Source organism: Phocoena phocoena, chromosome 9, assembly GCF_963924675.1.
Source record: "Phocoena phocoena chromosome 9, mPhoPho1.1, whole genome shotgun sequence".
NCBI classification, from domain to species: Eukaryota; Metazoa; Chordata; class Mammalia; order Artiodactyla; family Phocoenidae; genus Phocoena; species Phocoena phocoena.
The window spans coordinates 83,886,922-83,908,411 of NC_089227.1; the positions used below are offsets into that span (position 1 = coordinate 83,886,922).

At 42.4% G+C, this 21,490-nt stretch overlaps 1 protein-coding gene across 1 annotated transcript; it reads left to right on the forward strand.

Annotated features, from left to right (window-relative positions):
- Positions 1–83: 83 nt before the first annotated feature.
- CPA2 (carboxypeptidase A2) lies at positions 84–20,891 on the forward strand. Its single transcript, XM_065883579.1, is given in 14 exon segments — positions 84–113; positions 115–149; positions 2,070–2,151; positions 2,859–2,987; positions 5,437–5,538; positions 7,386–7,484; positions 9,203–9,240; positions 9,242–9,268; positions 10,149–10,257; positions 10,427–10,518; positions 12,101–12,299; positions 12,828–12,834; positions 14,311–14,388; positions 20,704–20,891. Coding segments are annotated over 14 exon segments (1,215 nt in total).
- The last annotated feature ends 599 nt before the right edge of the window (positions 20,892–21,490 follow it).

Sequence of the window (21,490 nt, forward strand, 5' to 3'; positions counted from 1 at the left end):
CAACAGGTCAGCCTCAGGCGTGGTCCCTATAAATAAAGTTCAGGAGTGACACTGAATTCTGGACTCTTGGAAGATCCTTGACTATGCGATTGATCCTGTTTTTTGGTGTCCTTTTGGGGGCATATCTACTGTGGAGAAACATCTGTGGGGTAAGTTATGCTTTCTGGTGCCTATTTGAATTTTGCTTACCTGATTCACAGAATATCTCACTGGATTGTTGCAGAATAATGAGTGTAAGCGTTCAGCATTTTCAGAGTTCTTTTAGATTTGGAGAGGGGGTAGTGGAAATAATAGGAATGAGTGATAAAAAAAGAGATGAATGAATTTAAAGGAAAAAAAAAAGTGAAAACAGAGCACATGCACCCAATTTGTCTCTGTCCTTAATCTTTTTCCCCTCTGATGATCAGAATGTGGGGATGACAGACATCAGTGAAAATAAAGCTGTTTGGTCATTTGTCTCTGTGTCATCTCAGTAAGTGCTGGGTTACTCTCCCATCCACCTCCCTACCTTTCCGGACTTCATCCTCCATGTCACCTTAAGTCCTCCCATCTTCAGATCTAGTGTCTAGGCAGTGGGACCTCATGAAGTGGGAGGACCAGAGCTGCAGACTTCAGCCCAAATCCAACTCTCATGGCTTTGTAGGATCCATCTTTGCTCCAAAGTACTTTGGTTTCAAGATTCTATGAAGAGCTTTAGACAGCATTTCTTGAAGAGTATTCCAGGGAACTAATGAAGTGGCCAAATAAATTTGGCCCAAAAAAGTGGATGAGCAAATAAATTTGGGAATCAGAGAGTTAAACAAACTATAGAATTTCTAGGAACTTTTACTAAATTAGTGTATATTGTAAACCTATAAGAGGGGATCTAGGTTGCTGCAACTATCCTTTTTTTGATCCTCAAACTCCTCCCCACATTTATTTATTTATTTATTTATTTATTTATTTATTTATGCTGAACAACTCAAAGGGCTGTTATTTCTTAGAACACACACCAGGAAATATTAGCCCAATGTATTACTTTTCGTAGTTCCTTCCCATTTTAAAGGAGGACTCCTGGGAGTCTGTACATTAACCAAAAGGAATGAGACTCAAATGGAAGATTTTTCAGACCATCTATGGCCAATGGATACTGGGAGGCAGAAGAGACTTGAAGAGCTCACATTCTATCACTTATATATTCCACTGGAGTTCACTGGAAATTGGGTGATACTTGATTTCAGAGGGTCTGGGTTCTGGTCCCTTATTATGGCTCTTTGTACCAATCCCTTCCCCACTGCATAAATGGGCAGGGTGGTGATTCAGGAAGTCAGCCTACTCAAAGAAAGGGAGAGAGGAAAAACCTCTGTCACCAAGAAAGGGCTATAAGAAATCCAGCTCTACTACTGAACTTTTTTTAAAGGATATTTGTTTGCTTGTTTTGCAACTTCTCTTTGCTGCCAAGGACTCCTTGATATCCTTTATTACTCATTGTGTGTGTGCGTGTGTGTGTGTAGAGAGAGAGACACATACACACACACACCATGATTTGTCTGGGTTTCAATTGTCCCTAGCAATACCCCAAGTTTGGGCCACATGAATGGGGTTTGGAGATGGAACTCTGATACATTTCAGTTAACAACAAAAACACCCTAGGTCTACCCAGATGTAAATTTGATTCCTCTTTTGAGCACTTATAATCACCAAATTAATTATTCTACCTTTTAAAAACTTATTTCTGAAAAACAGGAACAGACAAGTTTTAAAAGCTGATGCTTTATGAGCAGCAGGTGTTACTTGATAATCATTAGCTAAAGGAAAGGTAACTTTACTGGCAAAGTTCCTGCTAGGATTAGGTACAGCTCTTAATTATTATTTAGATAACATTTCCTTGGGGGAAGTAAAGCCATTCTATCAACTCCTCATTCTGGGGATGTGGGTCAGTATACTATTTATTAATTTCTTGATTGTCAAAGAGATTACTGACTGCTGCATTAACCTCTTATGTGCGGAGACTAACAGGAGCAGAAAGCAACAGGAAACAGTGTCTAGGTTTTGTTTTTAAGGTCATGTCTGTGGGTAATATTTTTTAGAGACCAAGTTCTTGAGATCACATCAAGGAATGAAGAACAAATAAAAACTCTGGTGGAATTGGAGGCTGAAGAACATCTTCAGGTATCTGTCCTGGAGGGGGCTTCTGTTTCCCAGAGTGAATACTCCACAGTTAGACATGATGACTAAGATCTCTTACTTTGGATTGTATCTTGTCTTCTCTGATGAGAAGTATGGAATGCTCACTCATGGAGCTGGGATCCAGAACTCCTGGGCTGTAGTCCCAACTGTATGACATTGGACAAGTCATCTACCTTCTGCATCTCAGAGAAGGTAAGTGACTTGCCCAATGTCATACTGACTTCTCTCCCATTCAGTATAATGAGGATAAATATACCATTCTTCTATCTCACAGATGTTTTGTAAGAACGAAAAGAGAAATCAAATGTGAAAGTTATTTTGAAAAATTATTGAATAGCTTTAATGCATTATTTCCCTCCTAAATAATTTATAGTATTAATATTCTGTTATGAAATGATTTGGATCACCTGAATGTCAACTGTTAAAAAAACTGCCATAGTTTTAAATAATCTTTACCTTCTTCCAGTTTTAATATTTAACCATATGGGGGGAAAACCATATAACACATATGCTGATGCTTGGACATTTAAAAACACTTCTTGCAACATCATAGCAATTCCACAACGATTCTAGTCTTGGAGGCTTGAGGTAAAATAGATAACGAATTGATTTCTTGAAATCTATCCACGCTGAGCTGTCCATTTCCCTGGAATGACCCAGTCATTGCCTTGGCCTTTTATCCCTTTCAGCTTGATTTCTGGAAATCACCCACCATCCCAGGAGAGACAGTCCATGTCTGAGTTCCCTTTGTCAGCATCCAGGCAGTCGAAGTTTCCTTAAAGTCCGAGGGAATTGCTTATTCCATTGTGATTGAAGACGTTCAAGTAATTATCCCACAGCCCACTCTTCCAGAGGCTTGCTGGTCCATATGAACTGAAGGTCCATCCTTTTTTATCTTTGGGTACCCTCTGCCAGGGAAGGGACCTGTGGGTACCACTAGGGCCTTCCTGAAGTCTGGACTACCTCTGCAGTGGGTAGGAAGGTTCTATCCCTCTCTTTTTTGCATTTGGTACAAGTGGATATGGTAATAAAAAAATGTAATGGAAAGGGCAAAAAAGAGTCTCTGGTATGAAATACAAAGGGCAAACTGAAGAGTGTGAGTCAAAGTAGGCAAATATAAGTTGTTACTCATTTACTTTTTAATTGGAGGTTACCTCTGACCCTGGGTTCCCAGAAAGGGAGAATGAGCCATAACACAGCCACAGGACTGACTGTCATCCTGTATTTGCAGCATCTGTCTGGCCCGAAGTCTCATTAATGCCCCATCCCCTTTCAGGGTGCTGCCAGAATAAGGGAAAGGCATGACCCCAAAGCCTATAGGACAGAAAGAAGAATGCTTGGGATTGGGGCCTGAATGTCACCACTTCCCTCACAACTGTAGATTCAAATGTATTGCTATAAACTAATCATAGGTGTGACTGATTTATCTTAGGTTCTCTTGGACAAGGAGAATGAAGAAATGTTAGAGAAGAGAACAGAATGTTAACTTCAACTTTGAACTTTGAGGCTTATCTATACCTTGGAAGAGGTAGGTGTTTCAAAATGAACATCAGAGAAATGGGCCATGCTTTCCTCTGATAACAAGGCCTATACTTCCACTTGGTGATTTAATGGAAATTATTCTCATATTATTTCCTAACTTCTCCAAATTTCCCTAGGATTTCACAGCCAGTATCAGTGTCACTGCCTTAAGTTAGGACCTGAAGCCCACCTGCCCATCCCAGCAGCCACTGCATTATTTAGAAGTGTCCAGGAGTGGCTTAAGTGAGCACAAGACAGCCTCTAATGCTCACACTCTCTCCTCGAGGTCCCCTGGCTGATTTCTGACCTGTGCCACCCACAAGCCATCTGAGAGCTGTGCTTTATGGCTACCACTGATGATGGAATCAGGGGAAACTTGATACCACTGACTTCCAGCCAACGGTGGAGTCTCCCAACCTGCCAAATTCTCCTAGACCTCATGGCAGCAAAGTCTTGTGCAATTTCTCTGCTATCTTTCCTGAGTTTTGTTGGTGTGAAGAATGCCCCTTCCTTCACCTGAATCACCTGGACAGTGCTACATCTGCCTCTTTGTGACACATAGCTTTTCTTGGGGGGTACAGGTGTCTGCTTGCACTAACTGATTTGGGAGGGTGGGGGAGGGGATGAGGAGATGGGGGTTGGGGGTTAAGGAGAGAGGTGGAGGAGCAGGAAAGAGCCAGAGAGGAGATTGTCTGGTAGGTGCTGATTCCCTAAATCAGCAATTCTAAAATGCAGAGAACTTAGAAAACAATTTTCCCCCTGCATTTATTTGGTGGCAAACCCTGACCCGAACTAAACTCATTTAGGGGCAAAATCTGACCTGAACTGACTTGCTACTCACTTATTTTACTGCCAGAAATATTAATGTGCTTGAGTATGGAGCACTGCCACATGTGTAAAATGTATTTTTCTTTTTAAAATTGCACACACACACACACACACACACACACACACACACACACACACACACACAAATCTTAATTTGAAATATGTATGGTCCCTAAAGGGTTTCAGAGTACGGACTGTGGACCAGTACAGAGAGTGAGGGAGAAAAGGGAGTAGCCGAAACAGAATGCGCTCCCTCCTTTGCCTGGCCTCACAAATTGCTGTCCACGTCCTACGGAGACCAAATGCTGGCAACAGCTGGAGGAAACGTTTTCATGCCGATCACTCTCTAGACATGCCCAGACATGTCTCAATCCCAGTAATGGACACAGTTTGGGTGCCCCAGCTGTACAGGATTGCAATCAGCCCTGCAAATAGGAGCCGAAGTGGCTTGTGGCAGAAGTGCCTCTGAGGCAGGCACCCCGATGCCCCGGCCTGAACCAACCCGGCTGCGTTTTGCAGCGTCTGCTTCTAAATCCACCTTTCTTTTTTTGGTGCCACTACCATTTGTGTTCCTCTGCTAGCGAGGGGAAGATGCTTTCTGGCTGGGGAAGTTCCACCTCAGAGCTGGCTTGAGGCAAGCCACAGGGAAACCAAAGCAGTGCTATTTTGTTTGAAGCACAAAACTGGAAAGAGCCGGCTCCGCTGCCACAAAATGGCTTCCCTTTTCCCAGCCCCTACGGATGCCCAGTGACTCATCATCTCTTAGCTTTGATTCCAGCGTCCCCAGTCCCACAGCATCTGCCGCGTGGCCCTCTCCATTCCCTGAGGGAATGGAAATGGAGGAGAGAGAAAAGTCACTAATGGATGCACCAGATTATTCATTTGCAAATGTGTATTTCTTCATCTTAAACATTTCAGATTTCCTGAGAAATGGATAACCTCGTTGCTGAGCACCCTGGTCTAGTGAGCAAAATGAACATTGTCTATTCTTTCAAAAACCGACCCATGAACGAGCTCAAGGTACGCAGGTGCAGTGATGATTTTTTCCTCTCGATGCTTCTAGAATCCCGGTCTTCAGGCGGGCCGTCAGTACAGTCTCTGCCTGCAGAGCTGTGTTTTTTTTTTTTTTTTCCTCTCCTCCTAACCAGTCCTTGCTGGTTTTGACTATCCCCCTCCCTGCTTCCCCCACCTCCCTTTCTTCTTCTTTTTATTGCGCGAGCTGACGCAGGCCTGCAGGAGTGAATTAATGTTCTCCTCTTGATAGATTTGCTCTCAGGGAAACAGGCGTATGCACCAATAGGAACAGAGGAAGGGGGAGGTGGTTCGGGCCCCTGGGTGAGCTGGGAAGGGGGAGGTATTCTGTAATTAATCAAGGTAGCCGTGCTGTGCCTTGTTTTTCTTTTACTCGTTTCTTTCGTTTTTGTTTTTAAAAAGAAAAAGAGATAAAAGTTCCAGGTACTTGCTGGAGCCTCATTTAAAACCAAAACAGTTCTTGTGGTGTGCAGAATGATGGGCAACCAAATGGCAAAGGCAAATGCCCTGAAACGCAGGCATTTTTTACTTGCTAGCCGGAAAAAGGTTATGGTTTTACTTCAACCTGTACACGCTGACAACAGTTAGTGCTGATAATTTCAAGCTTTTCCACCTTGCCTTGCAAAAGAGTGAAAAGTATTTCCCCAGATTTCCTAGAAAGAGTTTGTTAAGGGTAGGGGGGAAGATAATGTCACAACTCCCTGCTAAATTTGGAAACGTTATGGCTGAGGACCAACGGACTCACTGGGACAGATGGATTTCTCCAGAGCGGTTCTCCGGAAGCAGGCCTGGAAGGAGTGGTTTGCCTACTTTATGACACCGCGGCACATTTGCTCATATTTACTACCTTCTTTTCTTTTGATTTCCTTTTCCCTGTTTCTCCTACAGTTGGGTCAGGAAACCCCAGATTCTCCTCCCCCTTGGATTTTCCTGGACTTTCCTTCTCCCCGGTGTTTCGGTGGTTCGTGGTTGAGAATGTTATTTGTTTTCCAAAGTTCCCTATGTGAGCTCTTTGGAGGAAAAAGCATGAAACACTTTAAACTAAAACTCTCAAAACGCTTGAAAAGTAATTTTTAGCAGGGATTTACATTTCTCATTTACCTTATCTGTGATGTTTAGAATGCTGCAGGAAGATAGAAGTTGATGGTGCAAAAATAATCTTTTCCTCCCCATTTACTGATTCAATTGGCAAAGCCACTGTTCCAAATAAAACTGAGTCCCTTAGATCATAAAATTTAAACTCTGGAAAGGACTTCCAGACCCTACCATCCTGTTTTTATGAAGGACTCAAAAGATTACCACAAGCATTTTTATTACAAAAATAACACAATCGTTGCAAAAAATGGAGAACAGAGAAACAAAAAATGAAAAACATCCCTATTTTACTAATTTCACAACTATGGGATTGATAGCTATTAACATTTTGTTGTATATCTTTCTATTTTTTCCTTTCTTTTCCCCCTCCCTTTTTCTCCTGTGTTTGTGTGTGTACATATATATACATACACATGAGCTAGCCTTTTAAGAAATAAAAATGGTATCATACTATTTGGTAATCTATTTTTTAAAATTTATGGCATATGATGAACATATTTTCATGTCATCACGTTACCTGCAATGATTTTTTACAAATATCAAATGATGCCCTTCTTGTTAGCCTGTATTTAAGTTTATATTAAAGGAAAGGGACAAAAAAACCCTACGTTAAATGAAAAGTTAATTGACAGCATCACTGTCTACACCTCCTCCTTCTCAACCACATCAAGTACAGAAAGAGGAACAGACAAGGGGTGTGTGGTGGTGGAGCCATTCACATTTCCACGCTTGTTTTGCAGTTCAGCACAGGAGGAGACAAGCTGGCTATCTGGCTAGAGGCTGGGATCCATGCCGGTGAGTAGGTTACACAAGTTAATGCACTGTGAACTGCAAATAAGGTCATTTTGCTCCAAATTCCCCATTTATTTTGTCTTTCTGGGGTCAGGCCCCACCTAACCTCACAGCAATCCCTGTGGTCCTATGGCTGACGCTCTCATCCCAAGTCCTTCTCTTGTCACACAGTCAGGAAACAGACCCATTCAGACATAATTTGGTATTGCTCCACCCAGCACCCTGCCATGTACCTCCGTACCCCCCCAACCTGCTGGCCACTGCGTGCTCTGTTAAAAGATAGAGCTATGGGCTTCCTTGGTGGCGCAGTCATTAAGAATCCACCTGCTAGTTCAGGGACACGGGTTCAATCCCTGGCCTGGGAAGATCCCACATGCCGTGGAGCAACTAAGCCCGCGCACCACAACTACTGAGCGTGTGCTCTAGAGCCCGCAAGGCACAACTACTGAGCCTGCGTACCACAACTACTAAAGCCCGCGTGTCTGGAGCCCGTGCTCTGCAACAAGAGAAGCCACTGCAATAAGAAGCCCGTGCACTGCAATAAGAAGCCCGTGCACTGCAACGAAGAGTAGCCCCTGCTCGCCGCAACTAGAGAAAGCCCATGCACAGCAACGAAGACTCAATGCAGGCAAAAATAATAAATGAAATAAATAAAAAAAAAAAGATAGTGAGCTAAAAGAGATTAAGAGGGTGGCAAGTAAGGACACCAAGAGTCAGATTCAGCATAAGAACAGATTAGAGAACATTGCTTTGCTGCCTGGAGCTCCTAGGGCTGTGGCACAATGTATTAGAGATCTATAAAATCACAAAAGGAGCTTAGATAGAGAATATAAATGGGCTAGAAGAGTTTACTTTGACCTACAGATACAAAGTGGAACGAACTCGTTGAAGGTTTTTGGGTTGTTCTGAAAAATTTCCAAATCTCACTTAAAGTTAGGGTGTAGCGATATGTCTCTTCCACATGTTCATTGGAATTAGAGTCAGGACACCGTGCTGGGTGTGACCTAGTCTGGTATTTCTTAAGTAATTCAAAAATGACATGCTATAAATCAGAATGTTAATTCATGAGCAAAGGAAATCAATCCACATCAGATCATTCAAGCATGTGCAGCCACGTGCATACCGGCTGATACATTTTTCCCTTCAATTAAAATGCAGTTACCTTTAGGGTATTATGAAATGGATATTTAACAGTTGAATAATAATGCCTTAGGATGGCTGAGCACAGGAAATGAATAAATTTTAATCCAGCAGAAACCTCAACTCTACTGCAATTGATCACAAGTAGAAATGTAATTCCCCAAATGGAATTTAACTGGTTCTCTGGGTCTTTAGAGAAGTCTCTGCATAATTAAGTAATCTGATGTTGGTCGTGAGTACTTTTGAGAAGGTATAGCCTGTGTGGTGATTAAGGAAACTGAAAAGATTTCTTTGGTTCATAGATCCCCCTGAGCCACAAACACAGTTGCCCACCATTGCAAAATGCCTCACTAAAATTAATTGGAAGAATTCTGCTTTTGAGAGATAATGGATAAGTGATACCTGATTTTTATTTAATATAAGTAAATTATTCTGATAGGAAATAAAAGTATCGACACTGGCATATTAAACACGTTAATAGGAGATTGGGCTGTAGTCCTGGAAGACTCTCACTGACCAGCAGTGTTAGTTTATGTTTGGAAAAAACACATTGCCTTAATATTCTCTCCTCTGTTCCCTGGTGAAAGGGGAGTGTGAGATTGACATATATGTTGTCTCTGCTCAGATTGCCTCTGATTATGGAAATGACCCATCCATCACTTTGATTGGATATGATGGACATCTTCCTGCTGCCCTGATGGCTAAGTGTTCTCTCAAACCAAAGGAAGCCTGGACTTTTTCTCTTCAACAAGAATTTAAGGAGATGTGTAGGAACTTCAAAACAAAACAAAAGTGATTTTCTGTTCTTGATTTACCCTAAATGGAATGCTTCATCTCTCAGTAGTGGCCCTGAATTGAGGCATATAGTGATGTTTACAATCATTTCATTTTCCAACACATGATATCTTTCCATATTGCCTTGGTCAGAGCCCATTTCAGCTGTTAGGCTGGGCTATTAGAGTTCAGTGTTCACTGTGAGTCACCTAGGAGATTTGTTCCAATTATCTCTGTGTTTTGATGGTAGGATTGATAGAAAAGAGGAGGCGGATGTTACCTGCTGACAATTAGATTGCTGTAGGATTTAGGTAGGCAGTACAATGCATCTGGCATTTTACTTACAATCTGTAGAAGAAATCCTCTGTTATATCACAAAAACAAGTTATGCAGTTTTTTTTCTTTAAAAATCTCATTACAGAACACCATTATGGCAACTGTGACCCCATGTATATTCAGAATGAATCAGAGCTTCAAGTTTATTTTTGAAGAGAGCAGACTACGATAGCATTTTTCAACGCGTGTTCAGAAGGAACTTGTAGAAATAGTAGTACTCATCTCATGAGATATCCTATGAATAAAGGGTTCCACAGTCAAGTTTGGGAAATACTGCCCACTGTATCCCTCTCTTGGAGCTTCATAAAAAACATTAAAACATTTAAAAAAAACCTTTAGAAATTCTGAAGTAAATTAGCCAATTTAACCCTGTTATTTTCCCAAAATATTCTATCACAGGACCCTCGGGCTCTCCCCACTATTTTTTTGTTTTTTGTTGTTATTGTATTAACATTTGAGAGGACTGTGGTTCTACGGAACATGGTTTGGCAGGTATTCATTGGAGGAGATGGGGGCTTTTTTACTTCTTGCCTCGGTGAGACGGCCGAGAAGCTCCAAGCAGAACCCTGTGTGAGGGCTACTGGTCAAGTCTGTGGGCAAGGGAAATGAGTGCAATTCCAAAAGGGCCTTCCCATGAGGGATTGGGAGAAATTAACAAAATTCTAAAGGAAACTTCTCATTGGACTGAATGACCGTCTTTTTTTTTTTTTCTGTATTTTCTTTCCGTTGGATTTTAAAGAATCGTATGTGGCAGAAGACCCGGTTCAAGGTATCTGGAAGCCTCAGTGTTGGTGTTGATCCTAACCGGAACTGGGATGTGGGTTTTGGAGGTGAGCATGGGGACTTTCCCCCAGGGATAGTCAGATGTTGTCTGGCCAGATAGCTATTTGCATGGCTTTGCAGTGCTGTCAGCCTGCTAAGCCCATTCAGGATTGAAGCTATTTAAAAACCTATTTGAAAAACACTTCACTAAATTCCCTTCACAGGCACACAGTGCTGTCACTGAGCTCTGAGGAGCATTTAATATATTTTGTCTCACATCTTGGTTTTCTCATAAGCTGTATCCCGGCTCAGCTTCTGAGCTTCCAGAGCAGGACTTTGTGTGGTGGCGGGAAGCGCCGGGAAGCCCTGAACCAACCACTAGAGGGGGTTGGGATCTAGTCACAGGAGAAGCATTACATCATCTATGGATGCTTCGAGAAAGAAAACTAAAATGAAGTATGAATAAGATTAAGAAATTGATTTTCAGAATAGATTCAAAGAGAAAATACTTGCTTCCTGCTCTGCCTTTGTTGACTTACAGCTCTAATTTTTTGGGGTCCAGTGCCAGGCTGGTTGGGGGGCTCCTTTTTGCTTTCAGGCACCGGTTAAAACCCCTTATGTTTCTCTAATCACAGAGTTAAAATGTATTTGGTTTTTCCTCATTAGGTATGATAGCAGTAACATTAGAAACTGTCTTTTCCACTGTAGTGTTCCTAACACCTAGCATAGTGTCTGGCACATAGAAGGCAATCACTAAAGACTTGAAAGACAGATGAATTAATGAGAATCATTGAACCAAGAAAGGATACACTGACAGGATATGGATGAGTGGCAACTTCATTCATCGCTTTTACAAATTCTTTTTTTTTTTAGTGTAGGAAAGAAAAAAATCAAAGCATCAGATCCAAAATACTGAACAATGTCCAGCAATTCAAAGTCAAAATTTTTCCTGGCTTGTTGTTCTTATTAAATAATCTCCAAATGAGGTGATAGGTTGTATATATACTTTGTCCATATCATTTAGAGACTCTGTGGAGTCCCAGCCTCTACCTGTCCCTTCAGAGTTTCTCTAGCATTCAGAGCCCTGGCCAGGCCACAGTGGGCCCACTTCAGTGGTCATGAGTAACTCCAGTAGCTGAGAAAATGAGGCCAAAGGTAGCCTTTTTGTCAAAAGTAATTGTGACTTCCTCACCACAGAAAGGGTATCAGAGGTTCCTTGCATTTGTGGCTTTGTGACTTAGAAGTACAGATGCATAGACTCTTCTACTCTTGGGCTCTAAGAATTGGAAGAAATCCCAGAAAATGAGCTTGCTGAACTCCCACCCAATGCAGGAATTCCATCTATAATATTAAATCTAGCTTTTCTTCCAACAACTCCCACAGAGAGGAGATGATTTAATTTGATAGTTCTTTCTGCCATATAGAGGAGCCATGTTTTTAAAGAAGAGAGATGTGTCCAGAATCTCTCTTCTGGACCTAACCAGGAGTTAGGTCTCCTGACTGTGTGTTTAGGTAGTAATTCAATCTAACACAATGACAATCTTGCTCTGATTTCCAGAGGAGGAACTGAAGTGATGCATGGTAACTGCCTCCGTACACTGTCTCCTTAAAGCTCACTGTTCTCACTTGGCATCTTCTGCATCCCATCACAACCTGGAGCCAGCAACAACCCTTGCTCTGACTCATACCATAGACCCAGTGCCAACTCTGAAGTTGAAGTGAAATCCATAGTGGACTTTATCAAGAGTCCTGGAAAAGTCACGGCCTTCATTACCTTCCACAGCTATTCCCAGCTGCTGATGTTCCCCTATGGGTATACATGTGCCGAGTCACATAAATTTGATGAGCTCGTAAGTTTCTGAAACTTCATTTCAGATACAAACATCCATGGTGTGGACAAATAAGTTTCAGTCATAAAGATAGGTATTGAGATGGGGGTATACTTGTGACAGGTTACAAACATGAATGAGACATAATATGTCCAACCACTGAGAAGATTGTGACACAGGCAAAGGTTTGAAAGACTTGCCTAAATTAAATTTCCTTGGGAAATAGAGTTCATGAAATTATTGTTGCCTTTATCTAGGTGAGCAGGAGCCTGATTCGACTATAAATTCCCAGGATGTGTTTTCTGTTGCTTAGGAAATAATCACTTGGATTTGGACCTGAAGCTCTTGGATCTGTAGTCAGTTGCTCTATGCTAAGCAATGCTGCCTCTCAGCTCTTTGCCTTATACCTTCCTGGTGTCTTTGGCTCTGTGATCCGTCATCATGCTGCACTGGTGTATGCTGGGCATAAAACGCTTCCCTAAGGTGTCACTTGATACCCTCCATCGTCTTTCCTGTTTCAGGAATGAGCAAACTGGTGGCAGCCTTAAGTCAGATGGTGACATCTCAGGGGGCTGCTTATAATTGAGCAAGTGCTACCCCAGCTGAAGAGAATGTGCAAATATTTCCAGTTTGGCTTTTAGGCTTGGTTTTTGAAACCCATATATTAGAGATAAACCCTGAGATGGGACCTTTTGGTCAGTTTACTTTCAAGTAGATTGTTGTCAGCAGCTAGCAGAAATGGAATAGATTATTCAAATTCAGGTGTATCTTTCATCTTATCAGTTGCATTTTAGCCCCTGTAAGGCAGTTTTCAGGGTTTTGATGGTGAATCAAGGGAGAGAGAATGTCAGAGTTGAATATCAAAGGTACTTTTAGTAGCTCTAGATAACCTTACATTACCTAAACCTGGTGCTTAAATCTCTACCATATAGTCATCCAGCCTATGATTGGATAGCTCCCCTGCCTCCAAGGGAGCCTTTTCCATGTTGGGGCAGATTTGATTGTTTGAGCTCAAGCCTTCTGCTTATGGTTTTCACATACCAGCCCTGGTTTATCGTCTTGCTCCAGAGAGTAAGTTTATTTCCCTTTGAGAGACAAATTCATTAATTACTTGAAGATAGTAACCTGCTTCTCCTAGGTTTTTCCTTATCCTTGCTAAGTACCCCCGTCCCTTCAAGCCCTCAGAATATGTCCCCAACTTCCCTCACCCTTCTGGTTGCTATTTTACAAATATGCTTTGATTTGTCTGTGTTCTTCAAGGGCAGCTTCCAGGAGTGAATGTAAAACTCGCGTTGTGGGGTTAACAAGCATAGCGCAGAGCATGACCGTAACTGCCCTCATCCAGCTTATGCAGTTGAGGGTCACATTAGTTTTTTGGCAGTGGCGTCGTGCCGTTGACTCATGTTGGGCTCATTGACAGCCGAAACCCCCAGGCTCTCTGAGTATTCTGCTGAGCCAGGTTTCCCCCATCTGGTAATTGTACAGTTGTTTTCCTGGACCCAAGTTCAAGACCTTACATTTATCCCTAGCAAGGACAGTAAAGCCTCAATCAGTCAAAATTGGAACCCTCAAATAATGGAAAATACTTTGGTGAGCTCTACTTCTTGGAAAAAGAGACAATCATAGGGAAATAAGCCAATGTAGGGATCTAGTTTAAAAAAGAAAACCAACTTCCTGGATACATCCTTGAGTCAGTACACATTCTCTTTGGCCCCTTACTCCCACCCTATTTCCATCCACACTCCTGAACAAGGAGAGCTGGTGGCAAAATAATGACCCTGGTGTATTTATTGCAAGAACCTGAAAGATCAAGTAAACAACGAGGGTCTGTTGTATTTTCAGAGCCAACAGAAGTGAACTTGTGCTTACTTCCCAGTGAAAATGGTTGAAACAAAAAGGGTGTTGTGCTTAATTAACCAGTGTCGAGTTCATCAGACTGTCCCATTCTACATTCTGCAACTGGGCATCTGTTCTTCCAAGAGACAAGCACTATCTATCCACCTTTCCTTGGTTCTCTCACTCTAAAATGAAGTGGCCCAAAAGGCTGCCCAGTCTCTGACAAGCCTGCACAGCACCAAGTACAAAATGGGACCTGTCTGCTCAGTCATCTGTTAGTATCTAACGTGTTTTTACAAATGACCCACTAAGATAGCAGGCACCATGTGATTTGGGGTCAAAGCCTCTAAATGCTCTGACATGAAACGAGTAGGCCTTAAAAATGCAGGGAACCCAAACTTACACAGTTTTCTTCAGCGAGGCTAGATCTCCTCCATGATATACTTACTGTGTGGTATTTAGAGCAAAGAACTTCCTAAATATTTGAGTTGTGTGTTTTCTGCTCTGCTTGTCCTGATCCTTAATGGCTCACTCTCATTATGTGGAATTTCTTTGCCTGAAAATGGGCATTTATCAAGACTCTGACCTAAGTTACCACTTTTATTAATTACCCATTTCTTGACTAAGAGAGGCTCACACCCTAAGTAAACCCATGGACTGTATGTGGGGACAGAATGGGTGCAACTCTTAAGAGGACCCAGAGGTTTCAGTGGATAGACCCTGTTGCAGCCATTTGTCCATGCAGAGCTTGGGGAAACAAAGAGGAGGACAAGTGAGGAGTAATGGCAATGGCAGGTATAAAGCTTGGGAGCCTGCTGTCAGACTTCCCGATGCTCCTCTCTCCCATAGTAAATCGAGATAAGAACAAGAAATGACTGCAGTGCTGTTGGAAATCCTAATGCACCCACATGCAGATTCTTAGTCCTCCAAAGGAATCCCCTCACTTTGTTATGGACAAAGCCAGAAACTCAGGACCCCACAGTTGAATGCCCAGGAGTTCCCTAGTGCTCCCATGCCCATGGATCCTTTGGAAACAAATGACTTTTGTAGGCACCCACTGTGCCTAAAACACACGCTTTTATTGAGCATATATTATGTGCTAATCATTGTATATGATTATATACCTGTCTCCAAGTACTGGAGACATAATGAACCCACAGAGAACTCACTGTTTAATATGGGTGATGAATGGGAAGAAAAACTTTAGTATGATATGTGCAATAGTAGGCTATACATGGTACAAAAGTATTAGAAAGTTGGGGGGATTTGATTTCATCTAGGAAGAGGGCAGGATTTTGAAGGCTAGAGAAGGGGAAGAGGAATGGGACAATCTGGCTCATTAACAGCACATGCAAAGGCACAGCTGTGTGAAACTGCATGATGGGCTCTGTGAACTACAAGAAGGAATGAAAGTGGTAGCAAGAGTTGGGGGAGTTCAAGTTTTTGTGTGCCATATTAAAGAATTTAGGTTTTAACCCAAAGGATTCTGGAAGCCATTGGAGCGTCTTCAGCAGGGCAGCGAGTGCACTGAGGCATTGTGTTTTAGATAAAACACATTAGCAGCAACATGGAGGATGTGGTGATGATGGACTAGAAGTAGGAACATCCCACAAGAAGAGCAGGAAGAGTTCAGAGGAGAGATGATGGCTCACACTACAGCAGTGCCAGTGAGGAATGAAGGGCGACATTTACAAGGTAAAATCAAAAGTTTTTTGTCGTTTATCAGAAGTGGAGAGTTTCTCACTGATGGTCATTGAATGGTGCCATTAACTGAGGGAGACATCCAGGAAGGTGAAGGAGGGGTGGGGCTGGAAAGATGAGTTCAGCTCTAGACATACTGAGGTTGAGGTAAGTGTGGTGTTTTCAAGTGGAGATGTCCTGTAGGCTTTGGGCTCTATACCCCTGGGATTCTGCAGAGAGAGAGATTTAAGGGTAGTTGACACAGGGAAGGTGGTTGGAACAGGAGAGCAAGGAGGTCATCTGAAGTGGGAAAAGCCCTGGACAGAGGAGGGGAGTAAGATGTTAAGCAGCAGAAGTGGTTAGCAGTGATGGAGGGCATGGCAGCAGGGCTGGGCAGAGAGGCCAAAAACCTTGCATTTCAGAGACCAGGGAAGGAGCAATTGGGAAGGAGGCAGTGGTTAACAATGACAAAAAGGTCACAAAAAGGTCAAATGTGGAAAGGACAGAACACTTACCATTGGGTTTTCATTACTAGCTTATGGTGACCGTAACCAGAGCAGTTTCAGAAGAGTGAGGGCTACTGGAGGAGTACGTGGGATGGGAGAAGGGGAGGCCCAGTGAGTAGACTACTTTTCAGAGGAGCATGGATGAGAAGGGAAGGAGAGAGAGGAATGGAGGGTTTTGTTTTTGAGATAAGAGATTTGTTTATTGACTGTGGGAAAGGGAATAATAGAGAGGGAGAGGTGGAAGATATAGGAGAGAGAAGAAATGACCAAGGCAGTGCTGTTCCAAAGAGGGGGAGAATAGGGGCAAGAAAGGGATAAGCAGAGGTGGGCAGATCAGGGTTGAACAAGAGAAGAGTGTGCCGACATGCTGGGGACACTGACATAGCTCTGTCTGTAAAAGGGTGATGGTGGGACTCTGAGGGAGAGCACACTTGTTAGTAATGGTTTTCTTTTCTTTTTTTTTTTTTAAAGCTTACTTGATTTTTTAAAAAAATTTATTTTATTTTTGGTTGCGTTGGGTCTTCGTTGCTGCATGTGGGCTTTCTCTAGTTGTGGTGAGCGGGTGCTACTCTTCCTTGCAGTGCGCGGGCTTCTCATTGCAGAGGCTTCTCTTGTTGTGGAACACAGGCTCTAGGATGTGCAGCCTTCAGTAGTTGTGGCACGTGGGCTCAGTAGTTGTGGTGCATGGGCTTAGTTGCTCCACGGCATGTGGGATCTTCCCGGACCAGGGATAAAACCTGGGTCCCCTGCGTTGGCAGGTGGATTCCTAACCACTGTGCCACCAGGGAGGTCCCAGTCATGGTTTTCTTAATGGGAGTCTTGGAGAGCAGAGGAGTAATAGTTTACTCACCATATCTAGAACACTTAATGGAAATCCCAAAACTACGGATTTGGTAATATTTCAGAGCATGAAAGTTTCTCTTTTTTTTCCAGATTATGGTTTTCTTTCTTTCTCTCTTTCTTTTTTGCTATTATGATGTATTTTTAAAACTTCATAGAAAAAAGAGTCCAATAATGATTATACTTTATTATCAGTTTCAATTTCATTAATGTTTTGTCATTGAACACAAATATATTTATCTAGTTGTAATCAATGTCTGCGTTTAGCTTTTTTTCATGTAACATCATTTCCCATATAGTTCTTTAAAAAATTTATTTTATTTATTTATTTTTTGTGTGGTACGCGGGCCTCTCACTGTTGTGGCCTCTCCCTTTGCGGAGCACAGGCTCCGGACGCGCAGGCTCAGTGGCCATGGCTCACGGGCCCAGCCGCTCCGCGGCATGTGGGATCTTCCCGGACCAGGGCACGAACTTGTGTCCCCTGCATCGGCAGGCGGACTCTCAACCACTGCGCCATCAGGGAAGCTCAAAAATTTATTTTATTGAAGTATAATCGATTTACAATGTTGTATTAACTTCTACTGTATAACAAAGTGATTCAGTTATACATATATATATTCTTTTTCATATTCTTTTCCATTATGGTTTATCACAGGATATTGAATATAGTTCCCTGTGCTATACAGTAGTACCTGTTGTTTATCCATTCTCTATATAATAGTTTGCATCTGCTGATCCCAAACTCCCAATCCATCCCTCTCCCATCCCCCTTGGCAACCACAAGTCTGTTCTCTATGTCTGTGAGTGTGTTTCTGTTTCATAGATAAGTTCATTTGTGTCATATTTTAGATTCCACATATAAGTGCTATCATATGGTATATCTTTCTGACTTCATTTGGTATATAATCTCTAGGTCCATCCATGTTGCTGCAAATTACATTATTTCATTCTTTTTTTATAGCTGAGTAGTATTCCATTGTACATTTCCTACATAGTTTTATGTTATTTCCGCTCTAGGTATTTGTTATTCAATTATACTGCTATATCCCAGTTATTGGGCCTTTGGATTGTTTCAACTTTTTGCTAAATAGTGCTACTATGAACATATTGGCACAAACTTCTTTTTCTTTTAGGCGATTCCCAAGTCAAATGTAATGAACAGCTTTGGAGCTCTATCTACATATTTTTTAGGCTATTCTCTGGGAAGACTGATCTTACAGTTGCCCAGACCTTTTTAACTGTGTTCCATGTGGGATTGTCCTCCCCTTTGGTGGAGGAACCTCCAGGGAGGAGGGCCTCTGAGTGGTGGCAGTGGGGTAGAAGGCCATTATGGCCACTTGAGGCTGAGGAATGCATGTTTTCTCTGGTTGGCCACCTCTGAGTGGAGGCTGGAGTTCAGAATGTCAGCAGAATGGCATAATTTGCCCCTGAGACACATACATGGGGTCTCAGCCATTTTATTACAAGGAATCTAGTTTTCCACCTTCCTTTTCTGAGGTATTTACAAGTACTGTAGACCTTGAAAGGCCTACATTTAGTATGCTTTTTTTGGTAAAGTCACAGATGTTGAAGATACTTCCATTAAGCAAATGTCAGACAAGTATAGGGTTTGCTGTCTGATCTTTTGTAATGTGACCATTAATGGTTAATCAAGTTCTTGCTGCATCTCTGTCCAGAGCTGACTCTGTTATCCTTGATTCTGGCCTCATTCCAGCTTGGACAAGCACTGCCTCTAAGAACGAGTCCCAGTTAAGTACTTTTTGCCTCTTGCCCCTGATTGGTATGCAGCTCTGGGCTGAATACCTGCTTCACTCCACCCAAGACATGGCTGTACGTCTGTGGTGGGTGAGACATTTTATGGGAAGTTTCTCATCTGGAAAGGTCTATAAGGAGCTGCATCACAACAGGTGTTTGGTCCAGAAGTTGTTACTTGAGTCTTTCTCAGGGGGAAATAAAACACAGACCTTGGGGAGAGAGGTCTGGGTTTGAGTTATAGTTCTGTCACTTTGGAACCAAGTAACCTTGGGCAGGTCACTCAAGCCCGGTCACTCAAACCAGGTTCCCTTGGTTTTTTCATCTATGAAATGGGTTGTTGAGAAGCTCTAAAGATAGAATGTAGAATAAAAGAGTTCACTAACTCGAAGGCACTATATAAATGTTGCTTGTTAGCTTCCTGGTGAACTACTCTCCTCCAGATACCTCTGATCCTTAATGTGGTCCAACTTTTCTGATGGGATCTTAGTCATTTATTGATAATGATGGTTATAATCACAACTGACATTTACTGCATGCCTATTCTACATACATTATCCCATCTCCTTCACTTAATCTCTATCTCTCTGAGATTTCCTCATCTGTAAAATGGGACTAATACTAATATCTACTTGTGACACAGGTGAGGATTAAATAAACCAATTTAGCATAACGTCTAACACATTTAATAAGCACTCAACAATTGATCGAATCATGAACATTATATTATCCTATTTAATTCTCACTGCCCTATGAAGTAAATAGTAGTATTATCCTTATTTGACAGAAGAAGCGTTTGGGATTCAGATAAGTGACTGTCTTAGGTCACCCAAATAATGATTTGCAGAATCAGGATTCAATCTGAAGCCAGTCCACTGTGGACCTCTTAGTGGGATCATCTGTGTCATGTGACCACACCAAAGGTATAAGTTAGTAATTTTGCTACCCAGGAAAATTCAGTTCAAGTCAGCAGCCATTTGGTGTTTGTTATTTACCAGGTGCTACTACTGCTGCTGTGGGTGAAGGCAAAGACACCAGACACACGAGTTCATAGTGTTAATTCCCAATATTAACCACTAGTCCTACTTTTCCCTGGTATAACCTCCCTGGTCTTCCCCTTTGCTCGGCCCCATTCTTAGGGATTAGGTGACTCCATTTGACCTCTACCTGCCCTCCCTCGGATGGGCCTCAGAGCCGACCTATTGCTTAGCTCTTCTGAGTCATGATTGTCAGAAGTCTTTGTAGGCTAATGCTACCTTCCTTTATCATTTGTCACGTAAGTGGCCACATATTACACAGGTGCACATTGTTGGTTTTACTCACACATATAGGTGCTGGGCATATTATTTGTTATCAGAGCAAAGCCTGTTCCATCCTTATACTGAAAGTCCCCTGAGAGCAGGGACCAAATCTCTTCCTCTATTTGTAGTCCCTTCTCTCCCACCAGAGGAAACAATGTTTACACCTAGCACCCAACTGAAGAAGGAAGTGGTGTAGCCTCCCTAAGCTGTAGAAGATGCCAGTAGGAGAGCAGGCAGGATTCCAAATGGGTGGGTGAAGCCAGAGGCTCCTAAGAACACCAAAGGAAAGCTAAGTATAGTGTCCATTTGAGTAACACCTTTTGCTTTTCAAATTAATCTTGTATTTTTTCATAAGCACGGCCCTCTACTAAGCTATCCCTGTTCTCAAGGTCCATGCAGATAGGGGCCTGACTTATTTTTGATAGTGGTGGAACTTAATATAGAGGTTACATAGCTGTGAGAGGCCAGTGGGAATAGTATAACCAGATTTTATTCTCATTTGCCCTTCAGACCAAGTCAGTGGAGGAAGCATTGACTGGTCTTATGACTCTGGAATCAAATAATCATTTGAATTTGAACTGGGAGACACAGATCGATATGAGTTCCTTCTGCTGGCCAATCAGATCTTACCCACAGTGAAAGAGACCTGGTTTGGCTTGAAGACAGTCATGGAGCATGTGTGAGACCACCCCTATTAAGGCTCTTGGGAATAAACACCATTAAAAGCTCTTTGGTTTGAAGCAAAGTTGGGCTGTGATTATTTATTTATTTTTTAAAATAAATTTATTATTTATGTATTTGTTTATTTTGTCTGCATTGGGTCTTCGGTGCTGTGCGTGGGCTTTCTCTAGCTGCAGTGAGTGGGGGCTGCTCTTTGTTGTGGTGCGTGGGCTTCTCATTGCAGTGGCTTCTCTTGTTGCGGAGCACGGGCTCTAGGCTCACGGGCTTCAGTAGTTGTGGCACGCAGGCTCAGTAGTTGTGGCTCACAGGCTCTAGAGCACAGGCTCAGTAGTTGTGTTGCATGGGCTTAGTTGCTCCGCAGCATGTGGGATCTTCCCGGACCAGGGCTCAAACCTGTGTCCCCTGCATTGGCAGGCGGATTCTTAACCACTGCACCACCAGGGAAGCTCCTGCATTGTGATTATTCCTTTTTCTTTTCTTTTTTTTTTTTTAAAGATTTGTAATTTTTTCCCTTAAACTTATTTATTTTATTTATTTATTTTTGGCTGCATTGGGTTTTCGTTGCTGCGCGTGGGCTTTCTTGAGTTGTGGCGAGCAGGGGCTACTCTTCATTGCG